The following is a 14,013-nucleotide window of genomic DNA, read 5'->3' as shown; positions in this document are numbered from 1 at the left end:
AAAGGCAAGCTTAAAAGCTCATTTGAAACACACACGCACGAGAGAAGCTTTATGTAAAGAGTGAAAGCTTTAAAGAGAGCGCCCGCAACAGTTGGCTGTTCCAATAAAAAGCGACAGTCGGTCAGCTGGCACGTAGAACGTATTTGGCGGCCAGAGAGTGAACAGCTGGGCAAGGGCCGTTTTCAACTCAGTTCGTAATGAATGGTGCCTTTAAATACACATAAATATTCTTATCTGGATATTTTGTTGTGTAATTAAATAAGTTATATATATATATATATATATATATATATATATATATGCAAATCGTGATCTTGTGGTTCTGTAAGTGCAATAGTGTTTGATAAAGCTATTGTACGATAAGCGCGGCATCCTAAGAAAATCCAACCGGCACAGTCGCACAGTGGAATAATACTGTAATTGTATATAGTAAATTCCATAGAATAGCCTTGCACACGTACCCCAACAAAGTATATGTACGTATGCATATACACAACCTCAGATCGATTATATATGTACATACATATGTTATGTGTTTAGTGTAATTGAATACTTATATGGTTGTGCACTAATGCAAATTCGATTCAGATGTTCGATGTAAATAAATAAAAAGAAAACAAAATGCAAACAACAAAAGCAGATGAACTACCCGAAAACCCGCGCGAACGAAGTAATCCATTTTCGGAACTTATGCTATGGTGAGTCTGCAATCTTAACACAAGTCCTACAATAGACTTCTATGACAAGATATTTTGTGGGAGATTATTTGATATCATGGAATCTGAATGATAATGATTGTCTAGATATAAAATTATCTTATCTTTAATAGTGTTAAAATACAAAAATGATTGTTTTTGTAAGTTGTTGAGGTATGTAAATAAATACAACCATGTGTTTGACAACTGCTCGTCATTATGAACTTGCAAATAAACATAGATAATATTCGGATGCCCCTTATATGGAAACCCAATCTCTCAATTGTAGCAATCTAGTGAAATAGGACTATTTGTATTTATGTTTATTTCTTAACAGTCTCTATATAATACATACATATGTTAACCTTTGTATTTATATTTTATCCCATTATGTTTGTCAACGTACAGCTTTGTCTTTCCGGTTTTATTTAAGGGCCGTAAGAAGACATTGGAACAGTCAGATCTTTACCGGCCATTAAAAGAACACAAGTCAGGTAAGTAAAGCAATTAGAATAATATTGCACAATAATCATCTTATCTCTTCAATGACAAGCATCTTAACCGATTAAATTTATATATGTATATATAACTAGATCATGAACTATTTCTGAAGGCTCAGCTCATTCTCATAGCGAATTTACTCTTGAGCATCCTGCCTATCGGCAATTTCGATACTATCGATTGACCTAGTCCTTATTTTATTTACATATTTAAAAAAAAAAAGTACCTGATGATTGATCATAATTTATAGTGATTTTATCTAGATTTGCATTTAAATATATGTACATATGTATGTATTGTGTTAACAGATACACTTGGCGATCGTTTGTGCTCAGCTTGGGATGAGGAAGTTAGCCAAAGATCGGCTCAAGGCAAACAACCACGATTGGGGCGCGTCGTGATTCGCGTATTTGGCTGGCATCTATTTGTAACTGGACTCCTGCTTGGAATCAGAGAATTCGTAGTGAAGTAAGTAAATTTATCAGAATATCTCTTATTCTTAGACATATGTATATTAATAATCTTGTTCATTCCAGAGTAACTCAGCCAATGTGCCTATATGGTATTATGTCATACTTTTCGAATGAGGATACAGACCCTTTAAAAGCACAACTTTATGCCGCGGGTCTCATCACTGCCTCTGTACTTTCCGTTGTCACTGGGCATCCGTTTATACTCGGTCTCCTCCATCTGGGCATGAAAATGCGTGTTGCTCTGTGTAGTCTGGTCTATAGAAAAGCATTACGATTGAGTCACACATCCTTAGGGGACACGTCTATCGGTCAGGTGGTGAACCTCTTGTCCAATGATGTGAGTCGCTTCGATGTGATCTTAATTAATGTTCATTTCATGTGGTTGGCCCCACTGGAGCTGTTCGTGGTTACCTTCTTGATGTATCAAAAGGTAGGTAAATGAATAAGTGATCTAAATTTATATTATAATACAAATAATTACAGATCGGCGTGGCGTCCTTCTTTGGTGTTGCCATTATGTTACTTTTCCTACCCTTTCAAGCCTATTTGGCAAAAAAAACATCAGTGCTGCGTCTGATGACAGCATTGCGTACAGACGAACGCGTACGAATGATGAACGAATTTATCTCCGGCATTCAAGTAATCAAGATGTACGCCTGGGAGAAGCCACTGGGCAAACTAGTCGAACTAATGCGTGGCAAGGAGATGAACTGCATCAAGAAAGTCAATTATATTAGAGGAGTCCTTATTGCCTTTGGCATGTGCCTATCCCGCACCCTTACTTTTGTCAGCCTAGTGGGCTTCGTGCTGCTAGAAAGTGTGTTGAATGCTAGCGACGCATTCTTTATCACAGCCTACTACAACCTGCTGCAGCGAGCAGTCACTAATTTTTTTCCACTGAGCATCACACAACTAGCGGAGATCAAAGTGTCTATCAAGCGCCTGGAGACGTTTATGCATAGAGAGGAGACTCAGGTTCAAGACAAATCTAACGCACTAACTGAACCAGATTATTCTAAACAAGAGATACTAAAGGAAAATGGAGTGGATATAAGTAATGGGAATGGAAACGGAGCTCAGAAGGGTAACGATGAAGAGACGCTTGTCGAGTTCAACCAATTCTATGCCAAGTGGGATACCAAAGCAACAGAAAATACTTTGACCAATATCAATCTAAAATTGGGTCGCCGGCAACTGGTTGCAGTTATAGGACCCGTTGGCGCAAGCAAGTCGAGTCTGATGCAATCGATTCTAGGCGAGCTTCCTGCGGAAAAAGGCAGTGTTAAAGTTAATGGCAGATTCTCCTATGCCGCGCAGGAACCCTGGCTCTTCACTGGCACTGTACGTGAAAACATTCTCTTCGGATTAGCCCTGGACAAGCATCGTTATCGGACTGTGGTCAAGAAGTGCGCCCTAGAGCGAGATTTTGAACTACTTCCTCAAGGCGATAAGACGATCGTTGGCGAGCGGGGAGCTTCGCTCTCGGGTGGACAAAAAGCACGCATCAGTCTGGCCAGGGCTGTGTATCGTAGGGCGGACATTTACCTCCTTGATGATCCACTCAGTGCTGTGGATACACATGTGGGCCGTCACCTGTTTGACCAGTGCATGAGAGGGTACCTGAGAAGCGAGTTGGTTATATTGGTCACACATCAGCTGCAGTTTCTAGAGCACGCCGATCTCATTGTTATCATGGATAAAGGCAAGATCAGTGCAATGGGTACATATGCGACGATGCAACATAGTGGCCTGGACTTTGCCCAACTGTTAACCGATACAAATAAGGCCGATGAACAGGCGGTGGATGAACAGAGGGGCGATGCTGGAGATCACGTTAGCTTACAGTCAAAAACCAGCCGCCAAGCCTCGCGCACTGACAGTTTCGCATCTTTGAGTTCTCTGGCAGACTCCGTTATACAGGACACAGCCCTGGTTCCGCAAGAGACTCGCGTTGAAGGCAAAGTCAGTTTAGGTCTCTATAAGGAATATTTTTCATCAGGAAGCGGTTGGTTCTTGATATTATTTATGATTCTTCTATGTATTGGCACACAAGTTGTTGTTTCTGCAGCGGATATATTTCTCTCCTATTGGTTAGTATTATTTCAATGAATTACGTGACTTATTATAACTATTTAATTTTTAGGGTTGACAAGACTAAAAATAACACGGACATCCGCAATAACGATCCCGTCGATATTTACTACTTCACAGCACTCAATGTAGCCGCAGTCATACTCAGCGTAATGCGCCCGATTCTCTTCTATGCAATGGCGAGGCGAAGCTCCATACAGTTGCACAATTCCATGTTCAGGGGCATTTCCAGGGCAGCTATGTACTTCTTTAACACGAACCCATCTGGTCGTATACTGAATCGTTTCTCCAAGGATCTGGGACAACTAGATGAAGTGCTGCCGACGATTATGCTGGATGTGCTGCAGATCTTTCTCACATTGGCAGGCGTCATTGTTGTCATCTGCATAACCAATCCCTATTATCTAATACTAACTTTTGTATTAGGCGTAATCTTCTATTACCTCAGAGAATTCTATCTTAAGACTTCGAGGGATGTTAAACGATTGGAGGCAGTTGCAAGGTCTCCCATCTATTCTCATCTGAGCACCTCACTTAATGGTTTAACCACAATTAGAGCACTCGGCGCCCAGAAGGCACTAATTGCCGAGTTCGACAATCTTCAAGATCTACACAGCTCTGGATACTACACTTTTCTGTCCACGAGTCGTGCCTTTGGCTACTATGTTGATTTCTTTTGTGCCTTATATACAATCATAATTGTACTTAACTACTTCATAAATCCGCCCACCAAACCTGGTGAGGTTGGGCTGGCTATTACTCAGGCCATGAGTTTGGCAGGAATGGTGCAGTATGGAATGACCCAATCCGCCGAACTGGACACCACAATGACAGCAGTGGAGCGCGTATTGGAATATGATGATATTGAGCCTGAAGGCGAGTTCGAATCTCAGCCAAGCAAAAAGCCTCCACCGACATGGCCAGAACAGGGTAAAATTGTGGCTGACGACCTTAGTCTTCGTTACTCACCCGATCCACACTCCAAGTATGTACTTAAGTCTCTCAATTTCGAGATCAAACCTATGGAGAAAGTTGGCATTGTGGGCCGCACAGGTGCAGGCAAGTCCTCACTCATCAACGCCCTCTTCCGACTGTCCTATAATGATGGCTCCATCATCATCGATAGCCGCAACACTAACGAGCTGGGCCTTCACGATCTGCGCAGCAAAATTAGCATTATACCTCAGGAGCCAGTGCTCTTTACGGGTAGTATGCGCTATAATTTAGATCCATTTGAGGAGTATAGCGACGCTAAGCTGTGGGATGCTCTGGAGGAGGTCAAACTGAAACCTGTCATCAGCGAATTTGCAAATGGACTTCAGAGTAAGATTTCCGAGGGAGGCAGCAACTTCAGTGTGGGGCAGAGGCAACTGGTATGCCTGGCGCGCGCTATTCTTCGCGAGAATCGCATTCTAGTGATGGATGAGGCCACAGCCAATGTGGATCCACAGACAGATGCGCTCATCCAGGCGACAATAAGAAACAAGTTCAGGGAGTGCACAGTGCTGACGATAGCCCATAGGCTGAACACGATTATGGACTCTGACAAGGTGATAGTCATGGATGCTGGTCAGATGGTAGAGTTTGGCTCGCCATACGAGTTGCTAACAGAATCCGAGTCGAAGATCTTCCACAGCATGGTTATGGAGACGGGCCAGAGCAGTTTTGAGAGTCTACTATCGGTTGCAGAAAAGGCTAGTATCTTATCATATTAAATACTCGTATTAAAATACAAATAACGAATTTTATTATCCAATTTTAGGCACATTTGGAATCACAGAAGGAGAAAACTGCCTAGCACTAATTACTTATTGTTTTAGTTAAGTCAAAATGAGATACTTAAAGTATTATCGTGATGATAATTTGAATAAATACCAGAATCTTTAAAAATACAAATTGTGCCTTTAAAAGTTTCAAATGGAAAAGTATGATAATCCAATTGAACCTTTATTCAATTCATAAACACTTAAATTTTCGGAACATTCAAAATGGAACTGAGACAGATTTTTAAACCTGACTTTGACCCAGTTGTGTCATCTTTACGTCCTTCTTCCAGTTCAGCATGGGCAGCATCGTCAGCGGTACGGCGCTCAGGAGTAGATTTGGTATAAACGAGAATGCGGCCAATAGCATGGGTACTCCATGGGCGATCAGCTGCTGGGACACTGATTCGCGCACATTGCGCCAGGAACCACTGTTGCGCACAAAGAAGAAAAAGTACAGACACAATACATCACAGATCAGGAACAAGCAGATAAAAATGCCGCGCAAATTGTAGCGGGCATAGGCGCGGAAGGCGTACAAGCTGCTTATGATAATAATTAGAGGTATCATCACCTTCAGCGTGTAGAGCAACAAAATTAAAACCGTCGAGCAGTCCGAAACAAAGATGTGGGCAAAGCTCGTATCAAATGCACTGATGTTGAGCAGATTTCCGGTGCCAATCATCGAGAAATAGGCGTAGACAAGTATGAGCACAGCATAGCGATAGATTTTGTTGACGTGTTCCTCCGAGGATAGGGATTTGTTGGGTTGCACCTCGTCCTCAACGCCCTCGCTGTCTTCTGAATCTGTCAAATTCTTTTTTTCCGTGTCCACCTGCATGCCCAGCAGAAACTCGGTGCAGAGCAATTGCATAAATATCGACTCATAGCTAACGCTTAACAATGTGTATACAGTGCTCAAGTTGAAGAGTATCAGCTGAACACGACGACGCGGTGTCTTCGTATTGCTGTAGGGTATAGAGATGAATGCGTAAAATACATAGAACCAGGCGGCGCCCTGCAGCACACAGTTGATCTCAATCTTGGAAAGGCGCTCATAGAGTAAATAGACGCCCAAGAGCAAGGCAGTGCCATTGCTCAGCCAGACTCTGCAGGCATGTCGCTCGTTCATCAGCAGTGGACGCAGTATGGTCACGAGCATGCTCAGGAATACCAATACTATTGTGTTGCATCCAAAATCGGGGCGCTTCACAGTGAATCCGGTCAACAGGGCAACCACCGCGACCCACAGCCAAAATCGTAGCCTAGGAGCTCGAGTAAAGGCGTGTCCATTGTTTGCACAAACCACGATCAGATAGCCCAAAGCGATGAGCGGCTTGAAGAAGTATGTTGCAATGAAAAGTACTACGGCAGCGCCGATCCAGGCCAGCTGAATGAGCGGAGCACGCATGCAGCTGTACTGCAAGCCCTGCTCCCGCAGAGCCAATGCCCACATGGGCACTGGCACTAGTAGATAGAAACTGGTACTGCATGGGATGCTATGCAAAAAGCACGTCAGAGCCACGAGCAGCTCAATCAGCAAGAGGATCAGATTTGCAATAGTGAACCAGCCCCGTGTGGGCGCATGCTCGGCACGTCCCTGCTTCGCCAAAAGATAGTAGAACCAGCCCAGATAGGTTAGCATGCAGGCCACCACCAGTGGTATGCGATAGTATAGTTTGTAGTACTCTAGGCATTCCAATGCCGAATGTATTATCCTCTGGCTACACAGTATTGCCTCATTGAGACAGCCGCTCTGTATCTGGGTGAGGATCTTCTCATGAAAGTGCGCTATGCGGTGTCTATTCAGGCGCTCAAATTGGGGCATCCATTTCCAGATGTAGCTGCGCTCTTGCTTATCGAATACTTTTTCAACTTGAGCCAATATCTGGCGTGCATTCAGATACATTGAGTGAGCCTCATATGTTCGGCTGACATTCATCATGCCCATGACCAGCGAGGCCCGATTATTCAGTGGCGGTGGCAGTCCAATCAAAGCGGACATCAAAGGTGCGAGCTGTTCCTGCTTAAGCTCTTGGAATTGCATTGGAGTTCCATTCGTTTTCGCCGCGTAGATATCTTTAAAGGGAGACTCCAGTCGCTCGATACCTGCGCCCCAAAATATGAATGGCATCTCAATCTCAAATAAACTGTCTTCGCCGTGATCACCTGCAAAAGAAATACCAACATCAGCCTCATTAACAACTCAGTCCTGCTCAGCTTAAATCGATTCATAAATCTACCATTTACATTGTAAAACTTATAAAAAAGAAGTAATTACGCTCTTACCCATATCGGTCATTCCATGATCGGATGTCAGAAGATACACCGTTCGCTGATCCCCGAAATATTTTTCAAACAAATTATATAGCTGATTAATGACAGTCTCAGTACTGTTGAGAGCCTTGAAAAACTCATCGCTGTTCGGCTTGAGTACAGCCCCATTTCCAACGAGACTATCAAAATCCACGAGAAACACCGACGGCAGGGTCGCATTATCAAATGATCCAGCCAAAAACTTACGTACTTTATTGTACAACAACTTATGTGTAAACTTGTTTCCCGTGAGCTCCGATTCGGTATGCATATCCAAATACATTTCATGGTTTGGCAAATGTTTTAAAAATTTCAACACAGACTTGGAGCCCCAGGCCCACGAGCCGCCCATCGTGCGATTAAATATCGTATCAAAAACGGAAGGATTTCTTTTAAAGTTGCGCAAGGCTGCTGCAGCGTCCTCCTGAAAGCCACCAAATATGGATATGTGCCCGGGACGACTTTCGGTTGGAGCACTTCCATGCGATATACCAATGAGGCCATGGTCCATAAATAGATGTTTCAAATTGGGTAGGACGTTCCATTTGTTCCTGTACAATGATTCAGCACGCAAGCCATCGATGAGAAATACAACCAGACGATCTGCTGGCGGTTGCAAGCCTAAGGAACGATGTCCACTCTGTGGTTCCATGCCATTGATAACCGAGCTTTGGAAATAGATCAACGAAATATATCCGAGCAGCAATATATGCACCAACAGAGCCAAATATTTCCACATTTTCCAAAAGTAACAATAAAAATAAGAAACACTACTGTTTCTACTATGACCTATTAATGATTGAGAGTTTTAGTGGAATAATACACATAGGTAAAGGAGCAAAGCTTACTTGACTTGGAAATATCCCACAGCCTACTCTGAATGGTTGATTCTGATCAATTTTGTATTATTCCTTAAATAATTTTGCAGTCCTTGACCCATGTTAATCTATATTAGTAAACGATTCAAGATGGAGTCTGCAGTAACAAACACTAAAAAATTCAACAACAAGAACTATTTATTATTAAACTTTTAGTTTATATATATAACTATAAATATGTAGGAAAAGCAGTTTCTATATATAAATATTTGGGCTTAAAAATAATTACTGCATATTTTTAACCTTTGGTTGACAGTCCAATAAATCCCGAATTTGAAGTCTATAGAAACTTATGCAAATAATATTATTTGTGAGATACCAGATATAGTATTTTCTGATTTGCCGTGCCCACAGTGAGGAATATATATGTATATGTACATATATTTAATAAATTACTCTTTCATAAATACTCTATAATGTTGGAGTAATAAATTATATTAAAATATACATTTATATATATAAAGTATTAATACCTAGACAAGAGTTAGCTTAGATTACTACATCCGGCTCGCCTAAAAAGTTTTTTCTCAATTCGTAAATTTGAACATTTGATAAATTATTTTATTTTTTTGTTGATATACATACATTTTATTATGGGTATTACCTACTGGTACGCTTGCGCAGTGCAACTGCTGTTGCTGTTCTCCGTGTACGTCATCTACTTTCGGTGCACGCTGCTGAGTGGGTTAGTGCCACAGAAACCGTTGCTGGAAAAGCCGCCAGCCAATCGTTTGGTCATATTTTCTGTCGATGGACTCAACGTGAAGTCATTCTTCGAGCATCGTTGCCGTAATGTGCCGCATCTGAAGCAGATATTTCTGCATCAAGGTCTAGTTGGTATAAGCCGTGCGCGTGTGACTAACAGATGCGACACTTTTACGACACTTTTCTCTGGCTGCCATAAGGATGTTTTGGCAGCAGTGCATAGAACGCCCATTGACACAATCTTCAATAGGAGCGATCGCAGCCACACCTGGTGCTCAGCAGAGTTGATGGAGAACTTTCAACGCGATAACACCAAAGAAATCGTCCTGGACGAGTGGACATTTAGGGCAGTGAAAAGCCATATTCTTTTATCATCCAACCAGATGCAGAACCTCACCGGTCAGGTATTCTTTATTCAGCTGCAAGGCCTTAACCTGCTCAATTTATATAGAACCTATCCACAACAATTGAATTATACACAACATGCCATTTGGGAGACTTACAACATATTTGAACGAGCTTTTCAGGATCAGCGCACTGCATATTTACTGACCTCACGTCATGTCGGATCACCAGGTGAGCTGACCTAATGTATGGAGCTCATTAAACTTTTACCACAACATAAATTCTAATAGGTGACAGCAAAGCCAGCACCAACGGGGAGGTGCAGATGCCATTTGTAATATGGGGCGCAGGTGTGGCCAACAGCTCGACCCAACCAGGTCGCAGCTTTATGGTCACTGAAGAGGGACAGCGTCTGCCACTGCACGTCCTGGACGCCAAACAGTTGGTCTCAGTGATGAGTGGTCTATTGGGCCTGCCGCCCCCAATGCACAATCGCGGCCAGCTGCCCGCGGGTCTGCTCAACACCAGCATCCATGAGGCGCATGCCACGTACTTGAATGCGCTACAGTTTGTCAACCTGGCGCAAGCGGCACTTGGCCGACATCAACGTGGTCTCTTGACCAAGCTCTTACCCAGTCACAAGCTAACCGACGTGAATATCCATGAATTCATCAGCACGGCCGATTCGTTGTGGCATCAGCAACGCTACATCACGCTTACGGAGTACTGTAGTAGTTTCATGCCCAAGCTCCTGCAGTTGACTGACTACTATGTCCACTATTATCGCCAAGCACTGCTTTGGGCCAGCGGCTGGGCCTTTCTGGGCTGGGTGCAACAGTTACGTGGCACGAGAGCCGGATCACAGAGTCTTCTAAATCTGATGTTCGAGGCGCTGGTGCGCCTGGTGCTCTTTCTGTCAATCATATTTGTGCTGTTACAGCGTGTGCCATGGCTCGTTAGTGGCATCCTGCTGCTGCCGACGCTCCTTTGGAGCTACAAGGATGCATTTCACGAGGAGCACTTAATATCGTATCGCCAGCTGATAGTGTTCATGCTGTTCTCCATTTGCTGTTTTGCCGGCTTCTTCTTCCGCCGCTTTATTGGACTCATCTACTTTGGATTCGCCTGCTACCACAATCGGATCGCATTTGCGCAGCGTTCGCCAAGCTGTGTTATCTGGTTTTTGCTTCTCTGTGCTCTCACAGCGCTGTCCTGGCTACCTCCGGCACTTGGTTATTGGCAAGGTCATTGGCTACTCGGCAGCCTTTTCATCACTGCAGTGCGTCCGTTTATATGCAGCACGCAGCAACAGATAAAGCGGAGATTTTGCATTTTAAATGGCCTAGTACTGCTCCTGGCTGGACTGCATGTCATCTTCAGCTCGCAGGCGTGTTTACTTCAATTGATTGCTCGTGCATTCGCTTGTTATGTGTTCTTTCCGCGTCAACGACTGGAAGGTGCGAAGCAGCTCCTCTTCGATTTGTGTACACTATATGCGTTGCTTTCCACGTCCTATGAGCCACTGGTCATACAACTACTGGCCATGGAACTACAGTTGCAGCTGCGTCTCAACCAAGACATCGGAACGGGCATCAATCGGAAATCCACACTGGCTATGTATATGCTAATTTATAGCTTATACTCTTTGTTTGTCATTGGCAACATTGATGCAGTGGATAAGTTTCGATTCTACATGCGATTCACGGGCTTTGGTTTCTATTCGACTCTCATAAATGGACTTCTGATCACAATCAAAATTCTGTTGCCGATCTTCCTGCTGCTGTGCATCATTTGTGCGAACTGTAATATGGCATGGCTGAGTCGACGGCACATCTTCTGTAGACTGCTCATCATGTGCAATTTCATGGCGCTAATTGCACTATTTCGAATACGTTCTGAAATCATCTCTTGGCAGGATTTGGTTCCAGTCATCCATTTTTGTATGGTGCAAGGATTACCATTTTTATTGCTGCTATTATGTCATCTGGCACACTTTATGTTGGGCGATCATGGAAGAGAAATTTTTCAGCTGCCGAAGTGGAATGTACACATCTATTAAAAAGGCATTTTTCATAAAATTTATTTTAATATTTAACGAACTAACATTTTGAATCTCCGCGCTAAATAAACTGTTAATGCTCCTCACACAACTGATTCTGTTAATGCTCCTCACACAACAGATTCTGTTAATGTTACACGAACACCTGCGCCACTAACCAGAGAACACATAGACCGGACACGTAGTGCAAAGCGTTTTGCACACTTATTTTCAAGCATTGGTTCCCAGACCGTTCGTATTTGCTCGGCTCCTCACTTTTTAGGCTTGTGCTACTAAAATATGGGAACACAAAATCATTTCTCTTCATGCGCTCGACCGAGATGGTCGATTGTTAAACAAAAGATCCCTCTATGCTAAATGTTTCCCTTGCTCTCTCTCTCTCTCGATGCTCTCTGCTCTCTCAAATGTGTATATGTGTGTATGCATGTGAGCACAAGCAGCAGCTCTGAGCTGCCAGCTCACGAAAATTGAAATTTCTTCGCAGCAAGAACCCATGCCTTCCCTTCTGTGTGAAGAGTATACCGAACTTATCAAACCGTTTGCCAAGCTCGTGCAAAATATGTATATGTGCTTTCGATTTTATTTGTGGAAAGGGTATGAAAGCGTTGGTGCTCATAGTGAAAATGCTTTCGCGACGAGCCTGCACGCACACACTCTCCCTTGCTACATGTACTATGAGCATTTGTATGCCTGTGTGCGAAGCTCTTGCTGCTAGTAGCAATTTTAAATCCCAGCATTTGCATTTGGTTGATCTTGTGAAGTGCTCACATACATATGTATGTATGTATGTATATACATTTGATTGTGTGTGTATGAATGGGATCTGAATCGAACAATTATGGGATATCACTTGTAGAAGCATTTGTATGCCTATGTGCTTTTACATGTGCGTGTGTGTATGTGCCTGTGTGTATGCATGGGACGAGAACATTGGCTGCCTACCTCAACTAAGAATTGTCTGAATGATTTTGGGCTCGAATTGAAGAGGCGCAGTTATAACTAAAGTGACAAGTGCATATGCCATTTCTTTTTAGAAGTTTTTTTTTTTTTATTGGCATGCACCTGTATATGTATGTAACTATATGAACAGGTACAAAGGATCGAAAATCGCATCCCATTTGTATACTGAGCCAAAAAAGGTACTAAACTTTTTTTTTTTATTTCCTTCTGATAGCCAACCCAGGATCATTAAAATTAAATCCAGGTGCTTAAATATAAGCGCGAGTTACCCGCCAGTAACTATACTACACACATACACATACAGTATGAGTTATTCGACGGTCACAGTGCCACAAAGAATTGGCATATGCACTTGTCACTTTAGTTAATCAGCTACTTACATAAATACATACATACATATGTATGTATAAGCACGCCTCTTCATTTCGAACCCAAAATCATTCAGACAATTCTTAGTTGAGGTAGGCAGCCAATGTTCTCGTCCCATGCATACACACAGGCACATACACACACGCACATGTAAAAGCACATAGGCATACAAATGCTTCTACAAGTGATATCCCATAATTGTTCGATTCAGATCCCATTCATACACACACAATCAAATGTATATACATACATACATACATATGTATGTGAGCACTTCACAAGATCAACCAAATGCAAATGCTGGGATTTAAAATTGCTACTAGCAGCAAGAGCTTCGCACACAGGCATACAAATGCTCATAGTACATGTAGCAAGGGAGAGTGTGTGCGTGCAGGCTCGTCGCGAAAGCATTTTCACTATGAGCACCAACGCTTTCATACCCTTTCCACAAATAAAATCGAAAGCACATATACATATTTTGCACGAGCTTGGCAAACGGTTTGATAAGTTCGGTATACTCTTCACACAGAAGGGAAGGCATGGGTTCTTGCTGCGAAGAAATTTCAATTTTCGTGAGCTGGCAGCTCAGAGCTGCTGCTTGTGCTCACATGCATACACACATATACACATTTGAGAGAGCAGAGAGCATCGAGAGAGAGAGAGAGCAAGGGAAACATTTAGCATAGAGGGATCTTTTGTTTAACAATCGACCATCTCGGTCGAGCGCATGAAGAGAAATGATTTTGTGTTCCCATATTTTAGTAGCACAAGCCTAAAAAGTGAGGAGCCGAGCAAATACGAACGGTCTGGGAACCAATGCTTGAAAATAAGTGTGCAAAACGCTTTGCACTACGTGTC

The 14,013-nt window shown here is 42.9% G+C and overlaps 3 protein-coding genes and 1 long non-coding RNA gene across 4 annotated transcripts in view; 2 read left to right on the top strand and 2 right to left on the bottom strand.

Moving 5' to 3' along the window:
• Nucleotides 1-14,013, bottom strand: part of LOC149092197 (uncharacterized) — a 102,586-nt gene that overhangs the window by 24,261 nt on the left and 64,312 nt on the right. The window lies entirely within an intron of this gene.
• On the top strand, nt 297-5,656 carry LOC115562609 (putative multidrug resistance-associated protein lethal(2)03659). Its single transcript, XM_089256253.1, has 6 exons — nt 297-698; nt 1,104-1,189; nt 1,505-1,664; nt 1,733-2,099; nt 2,153-3,759; nt 3,813-5,656. The coding sequence occupies exons 1-6, from the start codon at nt 622-624 to the stop codon at nt 5,473-5,475; spliced, it is 3,960 nt and encodes a 1,319-aa protein (XP_089112379.1). The 5' UTR covers nt 297-621; the 3' UTR covers nt 5,476-5,656.
• On the bottom strand, nt 5,671-8,671 carry LOC108659649 (GPI ethanolamine phosphate transferase 1). The gene is made up of 2 exons (XM_018112667.3): nt 7,813-8,671; nt 5,671-7,692 (listed from the first exon to the last, which is right to left on the bottom strand). Exons 1-2 carry the CDS (start codon nt 8,576-8,578, stop codon nt 5,768-5,770), a joined length of 2,691 nt encoding a protein of 896 aa, XP_017968156.1. The 5' UTR covers nt 8,579-8,671; the 3' UTR covers nt 5,671-5,767.
• LOC108659650 (GPI ethanolamine phosphate transferase 1) lies at nt 9,247-11,917 on the top strand. Its single transcript, XM_018112669.3, has 2 exons — nt 9,247-9,998; nt 10,058-11,917. The coding sequence occupies exons 1-2, from the start codon at nt 9,311-9,313 to the stop codon at nt 11,824-11,826; spliced, it is 2,457 nt and encodes an 818-aa protein (XP_017968158.1). The 5' UTR covers nt 9,247-9,310; the 3' UTR covers nt 11,827-11,917.

The sequence above is a fragment of the Drosophila navojoa genome, chromosome 2 (assembly GCF_054131105.1).
Source record: "Drosophila navojoa isolate 15081-1374.11 chromosome 2, UAZ_NAV_1.0, whole genome shotgun sequence".
NCBI lineage: Eukaryota > Metazoa > Arthropoda > Insecta > Diptera > Drosophilidae > Drosophila > Drosophila navojoa.
The sequence above is the reverse complement of the archived record's forward strand: the minus strand, read 5'-3'. Positions and strand labels throughout refer to the sequence as shown.